A 14,208-nucleotide genomic window follows, 5' to 3' on the forward strand; every position below is an offset into this window, starting at 1 on the left:
ATGTTCCAGTCTATAGTAAGTATTTGAAATGTTAGAAGTATTTCAAAAAATACATTTATCACATGTAAAAGTTTAAATGGAAAATGGTTACAATAACATTCCAATTATTGTTTTGCATCTATTTAATGTAAATTATTTAATGTTTAACATTAGTTAAATTATAAATAAGTGGAACAAGAAATTGATGTTTCTCTTTCTCATCAATCAATCAATAAATAAAAAATAAACTAAACTAAACTAAAGAAAATACACAAGCAAAATTGAGAAAATCCCTGTAACTGACTACCAGAGCTAACAACTATTGATATGTTGTGATATATTGTATATAATAGTATTCCAGATTTTTTCCATTATTGCTCCTTTTGCTTGAATTGTTAATATTTTTTTCAAATTGTAGTGTAATTCATAAGTATTTTAAGATGAATGCTTGATTTTTCTCCAAGTTAATGTGTATGTTTCTATTTTTAGGATTGTACTGTATATGAAACAGAAAATAAAATCCTTCATGTGGTAAGTATACTTGGATTTATTATCATCTTCATTAGAAAATATTTCTTTGTTTAACAGTAATTAATAAAAATCTACAATCTATAAAAAGGTGAACCCTGTATATTTCATAGAAAAAGTTCAAAAGAATCAAAACATAACAGGTTATATTATTTATAATTACTGTATTGTATCTTAATAGAAAATATGTACAATATTTAGGATGCAGCAGGGTTGGAGTATAGTAAAATAAAGAATCTAGAGAAAAGAGAACTTAAACCAGAATTTTTCATGGTTGATTTTTGACGAGAGATCTAAGAAAATTGTTTGATTGTATAACAGGGATAATTCACCACTATCATCATTTGTATGAAATAACTCATACCGTCATCAAACTGCCTTTGCTCTGATTCTATACTCACCACACAAATTTAATTTGGCAATATTTGTTAAATAAATCAGTGACTTTGCAGATATTTTATTAGTAGATATGATTGTGAGTACATCATACTTTGCAGAAAGTCATATTATTTCTTGTTAATGCACATTTGGCTGCTTTTCTTTGTACATCCATGTCTTGGTTGATGCTCATATGCCCTTGTAACTTTTTCACCTCTATTAGAAACGAGTGAAATTATATATAACACTGAAGACGTTTAGAAATGTGTGCAATATATTCACTTAGGCCTTGACCAGTGTGATCAATGGTTGGAGTGTCAGCCTGAGAACTGAAGGGTCATTAAGTACCCTTTTGAAAAAATGTATTTGAATAAATTTACCATATAAGTAAAGAAAAGCTTAAATTCCAGAATAGTAAAATTATGGTAGCAAAGGACTAAAATACAACCAGATGAGGTGTTGTCACCCACGAGTTTATTGAAGTAGACAAGTGTTGCAGGCACACTAATGGCAGCAGCAGGGCCATGGCACAGAGTAAGTCTGCCAAAAAAACAAGGTCTGAAATGGCTTCTCTGGGGTGTTTCTCAAGATTCAAAGACTGTGGGGAAAGGTAGGAATGAAGCATGTTAACTATTTGTTTTATTCCATAGCCATTCTATTTAATCTCTTTTTTTCATTTAAAAAATATATGAGTTCTTTATGTTGGTGTTCTTGCTAGAATTACATTTGCTAGACACATTACGCATTGTTAAATGCTTTGATGTTCACACTGACTCTGAATGTACAGTCCTTGTTCTCAAAGACTATTTGTTTTTGTTGGGGAGTCAGAGGCAGAGTAATGTAGTAGAAAGTGCACCAAATTTGAGAGTTAAAAAGATTTGGTGTCCTGACCCCATTCTGGTGCTTAACTAGCTCTTTACGAAGTAAATTAGCCTCTCTGATTACGTTGAAGGATTGCAGCTTCTGTGGTTTCTAAAGGTAAATACCATAATTCTTTGATGACTAACTCACAGAATCAGTAGAAAGCAGTGTGTCCACATAAATTGAAGGATTGTCATCAACTGAGACCACTTTTTTTTTTAACATATTTTATTGATTTTTACAGAGAGGAAGGGAGAGAGATAGAGTTAGAAAAATCAATGAGAAAGAGTCATCATCAATCAGCTGCCTCCTACACGCCCCCTACTGGGGATGTGCCCTCAACCAAGGTACATGCCCTTGATTGGAATTGAACCCAGGACCCTTCTGTCCGAAGGCCAACACTCTATCCACTGAGCCAAACCGGTTTCTTCAAGAGACCACTCTTTATATTATCAAAGACACCCAATTTTTTTTTTAAACTACACGTACAGTCATTATAAATATAAAGATTTCTTCGACAAGTTAATTTAATTCGTCTGGAGACAGAAATCACACAGAAACAAACAAGGGAAGTTTATGCTAACTAATTATCAAACTATGAAAGAAGAGTACTCCTACAGATGTAAAGACTCTAAAGCAGGCCCGAGGACTGTACCTAAGGAAAGGCACTATTCCCAGAGCTGATGTCAGAACTCATTGGAGCAGCAGTGTTGCAGCTTCACTGGCTTGCCTAAGCAAGAGCCGATCCTCAGTGGCCAGGCAAGCAGGAACCAGTCTTCTGGGGTACAGGCAAGTGATGCTGCTGGGAGGACTCATAGAGCAAGTGGGGTGCAACTGTGGGTAAGAGGCCGAGAGGGCCGCAAGATGGTGGTCACTAAGCCCAGGATAAGGCTGTGAGGTCACTGAGGGACAACATGATCCGGGGACCACTAGATTTCCCACACACATGCATCACTGATGGACTGTGCATCAGGAGCAAGAAAAAGCAAAATGCAGCACGAGGAGACATGGAGAGGCCTCCTTCCCCACTGTGATGTCCCTCCACCGCCCTCTACTGACAAAACACTTAACATTGTGCTCACTGTAAACAGAGTCCTGCCCATTATCACAGAGCAAGCACTGAAGGGTGAATTTGGAGCTGAGAGCCAATAAATTCATAACTGACACAGTGTGGTTAGCTTTTTCTCCATAAAAGCACAGATGGTAACTTTGAATTTCTCAGCTGTAAGTGAAAACGTTGCTCCCAGATCTCTGCTTTTCATTCCCTACTTGCCCATAAACTGTATATATAGCGCCTGGATTTTCCAGAAGCTCACCCAATTATAATGAACTGCTTTACTCCTGCTGTTTGAATCGGAAGTTAAATGAAATACTCTTCCTAATCACCTACATTTTAGTTGAGCTACTAAGATGCCCAGACCCTTGTTAATCTTGAGCCTGAAAGGCATTGTGCCCTCTAATGAGTGCTCTCTCATCTGGCTGGGATCCACTGCAAACCTGCCTGGCTCTGTTTCCTGACCCTGAGAAAGCAAGCAAATAGAATGGAGATTTTCCCAGATCCAGCTCTGGTTTCCAGCTCTTTCCCTATGAGAAATCAGAATGGTGATATCTGCTGTCCCACTTTTAATTCAGACCCGACCAAGATGTCTCAAGGCAGTACTTGCAAGTAAGTTGCAACTGTCAAGGGTCCACTTCGTGCTCATCAATGTAGGTACACATTTGGGGCTGACTAATGGTCTCACTGATCGGTACTGACCTCATCATTCCTAGCTGATTATTATTTTAAAGTGGTATTGCTTCTTTTCCATTACCAGGTACACAAGGTCTGCATGCTTAATGTCATTGATGACAAAGCCAAATATGCTACCAGAAATACTCTCCCAGGTTGTGAAATCCTTGAACATAGTAGTTGGCATTGGAATCATATAGCAGATACTTAGTAATTGTTAAGTGAATGAATGGCTTAATGAAGTGATGGTGGTGGTGGTGGTGGCGATGGCGGCAGTGGTGGCAGTGGCAGTGGTGGCAGTGGCGGCAGCTGTGGCAAGGGCAGAGATAACTGCAGTGGGAGTGGTGGTGGTGGTTTCTTTTCATTTTGGTAATTGTTTTGTTGTGTTTTCCCTCACCATCAGAGTTTGAACCTAAAGGGATTGCAGAGTTTTCCAGGCAATGTTGGAACAAAATTCACACGATCTTTTAAGTTTAAAAAATTGTTTTTCCATCAATTCTCTTATATGAGCAAGAAAGTCTTCTTGTGTTGGGGCACATGTATATAGAATAGTACTTTGGAATACCAGTTTAAATTCTTTTTAAAAATATATTTTTATTGATTTTAGAGAGGAAGGGAGAGGGAGAGATAGAAACATCAATGATGAGAGAGAATCATTGATCGGCTGCCTCCTGCACAACCCCTACTGGGGACCAAGCCCACAACCCAGGCATGTGAATTGACCAGGAATCAAACCGTGACCTCCTGGTTAATGGGTCAATGCTCAACAACTGAACCACATGGCCAGGCTACCAGTTTAAATTCTGTTTGTGAATTTCACTCTTTTGTTATCTACAATTGTTCATTCCCTGTGTCCTGTTAGTGAAACATCATCAGAAGTGTACCATTACTAGTTTCACAAACATCTGGTAAGTACTAAGATACTATTATAAGAATATTATAGTTCCTAATGAGGCTTATATCACCTAGAGTTTTTATTATTTGACAATATTACATATTACAATATTATAATATGTAATGTTTTTCACCAAATACAGTGTATTGTCATCCTAAATTGGCACAGACTTGTATGACTTATAATACTGAATTATATTATTTATTTAAAAAATAAAATAGCTGAAGCTTCACATAGTCATCTAAATAGTAAAAAGTAGTATCTTATAAATTCAGCAATAATAAACTAATGATGTTCGGAGATGATTAAATAATGCTATCTGTTGTTATGGTTAATATATTAATATAGGGTTGCTATTGAATGAACAAAATTAACAAACAAAATAGAAATAAACTCATAGATACAGAAAATAGACTGACAGCTTTTAGAGGGGAGGGTGGTTGGACAGCTGGATGGAAAAGGTGAAAGGATTAAAAAACAACCACTCATAGACACAGACAACAATATGGTGATTACTAGAGGGGGTGGGGAGGTATAAAAGGATATAGGGAAGATAAATAAGTATGTATTATAGAATTGTACACCTGAAACTTCTAAGCTTTATTAACCAATGTCACCCTAGTAAATGCAATAAAATTTTTTAAAAATTAAATTAAATAGTAGTATCTGATAAATTCAGCGATAATGAAAGAATGAGGTTCAGAGATAATGAAAGAATGCTATGTGTTGCTACTGGTTGATATATTAATATAGGATTGCTGGTTTTTTAATCACCACAAAGACTAAATGTTGTTTTTACAACTCTTTCAAGTCAGTATTTATTTTATACTAAACATGCTATGCTCAGATCTTTTTTCCCTTTAGAACTTTCAGATTTGGGCGGAGCAATCATACACATATATGCAAATAGATATAAAATATAGTGCCTATATATAGGACAGAATATGAAAACTTTCCATCTCATTCTGAGAATGTGCTCTATCCATTATATTGATTCATATTTGAAATTAATATAAAAACTGGAGAGAGAAAATCATAATACCATTAAATCCAACCTGTGACATACTTCTGTTTTAAAAGGTTCTTAATTCCTAGACAACCGTGTCTGTTACTGTTATTCAATCACTAATTTTTTTTTGCCATCTTGGTAGATTATAACGGAATCCAGAGGGTCAGTTATGACACCGTTGCAATTTTGTGTTTCCCTTAGTTTTATTAAAGGCATATTATTTACTAGGATTTAATTTTAGTTTCATATTATTTATTCTATTTTTAGAACTAAGATAAATAGAATGTAAAATTTTTTGGTATAAATATTGCAAAAATGGCAGAAGAATCTCCCTCATATGAGTGGTTACTGGTCATCTTTTTCCTAGAGGAGCATGGTTCTTTTGCTGCTAAAATTGTTTTAAGTTTCCCCAGACTATCTTTCACAGTATCAGTTTTACTCCTCCTCATCTAAACTGCATTCTAAATTAGAAGGCTCATCTTATATTTCATTAAACTATGTAGTTTAAACATTACATAATATCCGTTTAATACAGACATGAATTTTCAACAATACAAAATGAATAAAAAATAAGTTGAGATTTAAGGATTGAAATAAGCATAATGATTAAGAATTCAAGTATTTCTTTCACCAAGGCAATAACCTTGATAGATTTTTTTTTTTAGCCTTTCTTTCAAAAATACCTACTTCAGGAAGTTGTTATAAAAACGAAAGAGATAATGACTATGAAGTATTTAGCATTGTGCCAGATAGGTGTTCTAGAGTATTGATGTTAATTTGCAATAATAAAAAGAATGCATTTTTCTTGTTGTATATATAATAATTATCTTTTTCTAAAATATACTATTAGGTTAACAGTAGGTAACACTTTGTTTTAAAATGATAACAACATAGAATCACATGATTTTATTGAATGCACACATTTAATTTTTATAAGAACATGGTAAATAACTTCCCTGGAACTTTGCCATTGCAGTCTTAATGTGGTTTCCTGCAGTGTCTTGATGTATGCTGCAGTAATGAGTATAGAATTAGCATATAAAGCCAGACCATTTTATACCCCTTCTAATTGGCTTATTTAGTCAAGTGCCAAATACTGCAATATAAAAAGGTTCTAGTGCATTATCTCTAAACAGACAGCGGGTTCTAGTGGGGTTTCTTTTCTAAGTCTTTCTGTTATTAGTTTCCAAGATCTTTAATCTATTAAATCCTGGTAGCTTTGCTGGTAAAGTCAATGTTTTACAAGTCTTTTGTATTCCCAGCAGATGTAGCATATAGCAGGTATTTGGCAAACAAAATTACTCAAGAAGAAGAATCTGAAACAATGTTTTGCAACTTAATATAATAGATTTAAATGGTATTTTATTTTTTTGTAGAAATGTTTACAGTCTAGTATTAAGGCCTATTTTTTTTTACATCACTTCTAAGTGTTTCCAATGTGTGAATAGAAGGGCTACTACTGCTTATCACCAGTGTTATATGAGGCCCTGAATGTTGTAATGCACACATGTTAAGCCATTTATATACATCCATTACCTTCCTATTTATTGCTACATTGAACTCTTTTAAAATATGCTTCCATTTGTAGAAACCACAAAGGGTCCTTGATAGCATACACATTAGTAACCTTCAGGTTATTATGCAGTCCAAGTATCTTATATGAAAACGCTTTGGAATTAACAATGTTATATCCCCCTTGAGATTAAGAGAAAATAAGGATGAAGATGTAGCCACATGTGGGAGGAAATGAGTAGTTAAAAGATTTAAATATGACCAAAAGTGTTTATCTTCCTGTCAAAGAGCAGCAATTTGAACTGCAGCCAATTTTTAAATGTAAAGTGCTGCCATTCTGTCCTTTTTCCCATGGCTGCTGCTTATATTTTCAAGAGTTAAAAGCACACACCACTCCAAGACTGGGATTCCAGGATGGGCTACATCATAGACAAGACCCCATGCAAAATGAAAATGTCAAGCCCCTTGTTCAAAAACAAGAATTCCAAGAGGGCAGCAGCGCAGCATAGTGCTAAGTGCAGTACCTGGTGTGACTTCCCTGTAGGCTTCCTTGTTTGGGTGGGAAAAGGAGATGTTCCTGTTGGCACTGTGGTTAGCAGCTCTTCAAGGTAATTTGTATATGCAAGTATGAGACTTGAGCCTGAGAGAGAGAGAAGAGAGCTGTGAACTCTCCATCAATGACCATGCAGTGTGATTACTGGTCATTGTAAGCTGGTCAACAAGGTCATGGGATTAAGAATAATGATATCATTCATCCCAGGAGTAAGGATTGAGCCGCTAGAGCACATGTGTCAAACACAAGGCCCGCGGGCCAAATCCATCCCGCCAGGCCTTGCAATGTGGCCCGCACCGCGCTGTCATCACTGCACTCCGCTGCGTTTCCATCACAATGACAGTTTATGACTGTTCAGTAAACCATTTGGCCCGCGATTTAGGCTGGATTTTAGATTTTGGCCCCTTCTCTGATTGAGTTCGACACCCCTACCCTAGAGGGTAGAGAAAGCAATAGGGGAGATAAAAAGCATTTATCTAGTGTCTTCTTTTGATAGCAGGGCTCTTTTTTAAATGTACACTATCCTGATTTGTCATGTAAACCATAAAAGTAATTTTTAATAACTCATTTTTTTATATGAGGAAACTGAGCTTCAAGGATATAAAATAACCTTCTCATGGTCACACAGCAAATAATTAGCAATGTGAGTAATACCTTAATCAATAAAGAAATATTTTTTTTAAATAGCAATGTGGTGATTGCCCACATCTGTCTTTAAGCCCAGATTCTCTACTGTGCCAGCTGTTTGTCTTTTAGAGACTGATAGCCACAATAAAAGTACAGCCTTGAAAAGCAGATGCAAAAAGCAGGAGTGCAAACAAGAAGGGAAATTTAGCCAGGCTATTCCTGTCTTGTGAAGAAGCTGAGCCCTGTACAGACTGAAACTATTGTCCAAGTACAGAATGTAATGACAGGAAGAAGAAACTGTCTTCCTTACAGTGGGTAATACAGTAGTTACAGAACAAATGTAACGTGTTGGAGATGGATAGGAGATAACATCTTGATTGCTACAAAAGAAAAGCACCTCCTACAGTAGGTCAAAAACAAACAAAAAACCTTCAAATGATGGACACCAGGCTTCTTTAAGTACATTGAGTGTCTGTGAAGCATATGAGGGCCAGCATAATTTAGGATAGTATATTCCAAGATTCATTCACTAATGCTCCACTTTCTTCATGAGTTTAGATTTCCAAGTCTTAATCATACCATTATGGATATCTTATTTTAAATCTATTGTTATTCTTATCAGTATGACTGGATTTCTCCTAACTAAAGCACTAGCTTTCTTTCCTGCAAGCCACTCTAATAATTGTTAAAGCTCATTTGCTCTTCAGTTTATTCAACTCATATTTATTGATTACCTTATATGTTCTAGGATCTGTTTACCTAATGTGGGTGGCAGGTGGGAGTGGGGGGAGGAAGTGAAGTCAGAAATAAGTAAGACACGGTTCATGTTCAAGAGGGCTTCAGAATGTAGTTATCATACAATTTTAGACTGTTCAAAGGATGCTGAGAAAGCGGGATTGAAGGAGTGCCAAACTTTGCCTGGAGGTGGTGGGAAACTTTATACAATGGTAACCTTAAACAGGAAAGTCTGAATAAGTAGGAGGAGTTCATCTAGTGGATTTGAAAGACTCATCTTCCTTGTGCCTTGGCTGAATTTTTTTTTTTAACTATTCTGATCATAATATAAAATACATAAATTTTTTAAAATTATTTAACTCAATTCAATTTGATGGTTGTTAAAAAGTTCTTTGATTGTTTAGAAACAATCATTTTATTTTAGGTCTGATAAATCAAATAATGGAACTAAAATATAATAATACCTCTGTTGCATATTTTGATGTATAGTTCTTGTATCCATAATCTTATCTAATATGCAAATTGACCATACCTCTGCTACACCCACAAGCCATGCCCACCAGCCAATCAGAGTGAGTATGCAAATTAACCCCAACCAAGATGGCTGCAGCCAGAGAGAAGGAGGAAGTCTTGGGTTTCCCCAGGAATGGAAGAAGCCAAGCTTTCCACCTGCCCTAGTCAGCCTAAGCCTCCAGTCAAGGCTACAAAGCTTCAATTATAGAAAGTAAACAAATCCAAACAGAAATGGCGGCAGCCACAGAGCAAGCAGAAGGCTTGGCTCTGCTCCAGGCTACAAAGTTTCAATTGTAGAAGGTAAATAAATTCCAGATACCAGGGCATCCACATGGCTGGCCTGCAAACCACCATAGGCCCCTCACTCAGGCTGCCCCATGCCCCAAGGGAACCCTCACCCTGATCTGGGACACCCTTCAGGGCAAACCAGTTGGCCCCACCCATGCACAAGGCCTCTATCCTATCTAATAAAAGAGTAATATGCAAATTGGCCATCAATCCAACACACAAGAGGCTGCCCCCATGTGATCAAAGATCCTGCCCCCATGTGGACACAAGATGGCCACAACAAGATGGCCAGCAGGAGAGGGCAGTTGGGAGGGACCAGGCCTACAAAGGAGGGCAGTTGTGGGTGATCAGGCAAGCAAGGGAGGGCAGTTGGATGGCACCAGGCCTGCAAGGGAGAGCAGTTTGGTATGATCAACCCTGTAGGGGAGGGCAGTTAGGGGTGACCAGGCGGGCAGAAGAGGAAAGTTGGGGGCAAACAGGCTGGCAGGGGAGCAGTTAGACATCAATCAGGCTGGAGTGGGAGTGGTTAGGGGGTGATCAGGCTGGCAGTCAGAAGCGGTTAGGGGCAATCAGGAAAGTAGGCAGGCGAGCAGTTGGGAGCCAGCAGTCCTGGATTGTGAGAGTAATGTCCGACTGCCCGTTTATAATACCTCTGTTGTGTATTTTGATGTATAGTTCTTATATCAATTTGCATATTACTCTTTTATTAGATAAGATTATGGATACAAGAACTATACATCAAAATATGCAACAGAGGTAGTATTATTATAAATGGGCAGTCGGACATCTCTCCAGGGGTCCCAAATTGGAGAGGGCACAGGCTGGGCTGAGGGACACCACTACTCCTCGCTCCCCCATGCATGAATTTTGTGCACTGGGCCTCTAGTTTAGCATATAAGTGTATTGTGTGCATGTATTTTTTTACCTGAATACCTTTTTATATAGATTTAATGGAATAAAATGCCAAGTTCTGTTACTGTTTTAGTTTTCCTTGTAAAAAGTTATAACAAAAAGTGATTAATGTGTTACTTACAACATTTCTTTATCATATATATATATAGAGAGAGAGAGAGAGATAATTATTATTATTTTTTTTTTTTTTTTTTTTTTTTTTTGCTTTCAGTGTAAAACTCTCTCTGGAGTCTGTGACCACATCATATCCCTGTCTTCAGATCCTCTGGTTTCACAGTCAGCCCACCTGGAAGTGATTCAGCTGGCAAACATCAAACCAAGTGAAGGGCTGGTAAGAGATACCATGTTTTTCAAAGCCACCATCCATCAGCGGACAGCTAAAGATGTGGGCAAAGCAGCTTCTGAATATGGAAATCCATGAATTTTAACACATTTTGAACATTTCGGTAATTTTTCTAAAGGAGCTAAGGTAGTGGTAGTTTGTCATAAGAAGTTTTATAAAGATAAATGGAAATGAAAGAAAAGTAAACATGGGGATTTCTGAATTACCCTGTTTACTTTGGTAATCATTTAGCTGTTATTGCATTTTTTCACCTCCTACCAAAGTTTCATTGGTTTAAAGGAAGTTTAAATTAAGAGTTTTATAAAACCCACACTGTCACACCCATGCAAGTGGGTATTCTGTTTGTTTTGCTTTCGTTTGTTCTGCTTTTAATAGGTCTCTGTTCCCTTTGGGTGGGTAAACTAAACAAATGTGATATTCTTCATCTCTCACATCCATTATTTCCTATAAGGATGAATAAGAAGATGGATCTTGCCCAAACTAGGCTAACATCCACAAGATGCGTTTTTTTTATTATATAATAACTAGAGGCGTGGTGCACAAAATTTGTGCAAGAGTAGCCTCCCTTCCCCCAGCTGCTGGTACTGGTTTCCCTCTGGCACCCTGGACCCAGGCTTTCCTTGCAGCCCCAGCTAGGTCCGGAAGGTGGTCCAGAAGGACGTCCGGTCTAAGTTGCATATTACACTTTTTTTATTATTGATAAAGGTAGTCATCTTCTATATTTTGTTCACCTGGATAAAAAGTATGTTGTTTCTAAATATAACCCAAGGGAAAGCTCTTCATTAAATCTTCAGAAAGAAAACATATACAATTAATATTAATGAGACAGAGACAATGGACAACTACAAAAGGTCTGCTGCCAGTTACAAGGAAAAAAAAAAGAAGAAAAAAAAAACCAAGAAGCTGGCTGGAGAACCTCTTACCTATAGATAAATTTTCCAAGGGTATATACAATAAATGATATTTTAGAAAATAGATATCTTGGAAGTTAGCATTAATAATTTAATTCAAAATAAATATTATTAAAGATCTTTAAGCAGCTTTAATTTTTATGTGGTGTTTCTTCTTTAATTAAAGATGTATGTGTACAACTCTTTCAGAGGGCAAACCCTTCATTGGCCACCAGTGATTTTTCAGTTTGAAGCCTTCTCTTCTATGGAGTGACTTTTCTTCTGATATTTGGAAATTTAGTTTTGGATAATAGTAGTTCCTCAGGCTTCTGTGGCTTTTATTGGTGTTTTCCTGGAATGATGGAAAGCAGCATATCAAACATAACCAGCAAGTGTGTCATCATTGTAACCTATGTCTTATATCTAACTTTAATTAGCTTTAAGAGCTTATTTGGAACATTTATACACTTTTTTGAAGTACTACTTATGATTTTAAATTCTTACTATTCCTTTAGTCTAGTTTTATTTAAAGCATCTTTCAACCTATATAGTATTAAAGATTTTTCTTTCTACAACTCCCTTTTCAGTTGTTATGAAGGAAACAAAGCTGTCTAAACATGATTTGTAGAGTGGGAAATTATGAACTAACTAGGGGCCCAGTGCACGAGTTTGTGCACCTTGAAAGGAACTGTGGGCCTTGACAAGGCTGCGGTGGGCACAGGGACAGTTCTCAGCCCATCCTCTGCAACCCTTCTTGGCCCCTCCCTCCACAGCCTCCATATTCCCCAGTCTGTTAGACTAGATCATCTTTAAAGCTCTCTCTGGTTCTAATGAGCCTGCAGTTCTAAGGATGGCATTGTTCTGAGAACAGACCTGATTATTTTCCTCTAATTTCTACCAAAATCATGGGGGACAGAGGAAAATAGCTACATGAAGTGAGTCAACAGAATGCTAATTAATGGGCTTTAGGAAATCTTGACTTTTTAAAATGAAGTTATATCTTTGGTCAGGCTTTTTATTTTTTAAATTTGAAAGGGGTAAATCTAGATCTGCTCTTGGGAATAGTCATAAACATAAAAGGCCAAGAAACGGATTCAGTTAAATAGTCTGGGAAAGAGCTAGAAGATAAAAAGGAAGAAATGTGTTTAACATTTCCCAGGTATTTTCCTCACAACGCTATACAGTAGGTGTTTTTCTTCTCATTTAGCAAATGAGAAAATGGAATCACAGGTCTTCTCCACTTTACCCTGTGTCACATACTGGTAACATACAATAGAGGCAGGGTTTCCATCCAAGTAAATTAAATGAAGTACATCTGAATAAAGCTTATTCCATTATCCCATATATAAACTTGGGATTGCTAGGGGAGGTGTGAAGAGTTTAGGAGGGTGACTTTAAAGCTTGACCTATCTCAAGTGACTCTTTTTTAAAGGACAGTCAGTAACTCTTCATTGGAAAGATATTTCAGATGGAGAAAAAGAAAAAACTTAAATGTTGAATATTCATAAGTGTTAATTACAAAACTATTTCCTATTGTTTATGTTAAAGGGGAGATGACTAAATATTTCACATGATCTCATTTTTTAAATTAGCAACTTTTAATTAAGTTTACTCAGTCACATTTGAATAAACAGATTTGAGGGTTTTGGTAACATTTAGCTTGTGCTTAGCCATAGGAAGTGTATAAATGGTAAATGAAGGAAAGAAATAGAAAGCGGTGGGAGCATACCAAGCTTTAATGAAGTTTAATTAGCTTAGAAACATCTGCTGAACGGCTTCTGCCAGTTTCAAAACAAAGGCAGAAGGTAGCTGCTTTGTTCTTTAACTGATAAACTGGATAGATTGTTCATCAGCTTCCTGCCTAATTAGTCAAATCTCCTAGGATTTCTTAGATTTGAGAGTCCTGACCATTATAAGGAATGGTGGGGAGCATGCTTATTTATTATTTTAAAATATGGAACTCGTTTCTATGATAAAATGTTTTTAAACAGCAATCAGCAGGAAATTAAAGAAGGAAATGACACCTAAACTTTTCTATCGATAAACTAGATTAGAGCCAACAGCTGGATTGAAGAGAAAATAAAGGATATTATGGGCTGGGGTCATCTTTGGGGAAGCCTTTGGCCTCAGAGAGTTCTTTTGCTATTTAGGCACTTGGACTTTCTCCATATATTCCTTATTTCATTGACTTGATTGTGAGGTTTGGTTTCTATTGGCTAACCAATGTTTGGGGATAAGTGAAGTAAATGTCATTTTGGTAAGCCAAGCAGGAGACAGGGAGCTGTTCAAGTAAGCTCCAGAATTAATTAATTGTGTGTGTGTGTTTGTTTGTTTGTTTGGTGGTGTGTTTTTTTTTTGTTTTGTTTTGTTTTGTTTTGGCTGGGGTGAGAAGAATGAAGATTTTCATTGAATGAAAACAGATTTGTCTCAGTTCCAGAAAAGAGCCATTTGAATTA

General features: G+C 36.7%; 1 protein-coding gene across 6 annotated transcripts in view; it reads left to right on the plus strand.

Moving 5' to 3' along the window:
- The window catches only part of CNKSR2 (connector enhancer of kinase suppressor of Ras 2), a 236,281-nt gene that overhangs the window by 88,276 nt on the left and 133,797 nt on the right, over window positions 1-14,208 (plus strand). For all 6 annotated transcript variants that reach the window (XM_036439617.2, XM_036439621.2, XM_036439619.2 and 3 more), the window contains exons 5-6: window positions 469-510; window positions 10,731-10,850. In XM_036439617.2, coding sequence (XP_036295510.1) covers window positions 469-510; window positions 10,731-10,850 — 162 coding nt within the window. The remainder of the gene's footprint in view (window positions 1-468; window positions 511-10,730; window positions 10,851-14,208) is intronic.

This window comes from Pipistrellus kuhlii, unplaced genomic scaffold (genome assembly GCF_014108245.1).
Source record: "Pipistrellus kuhlii isolate mPipKuh1 unplaced genomic scaffold, mPipKuh1.p scaffold_m20_p_16, whole genome shotgun sequence".
NCBI classification, from domain to species: Eukaryota; Metazoa; Chordata; class Mammalia; order Chiroptera; family Vespertilionidae; genus Pipistrellus; species Pipistrellus kuhlii.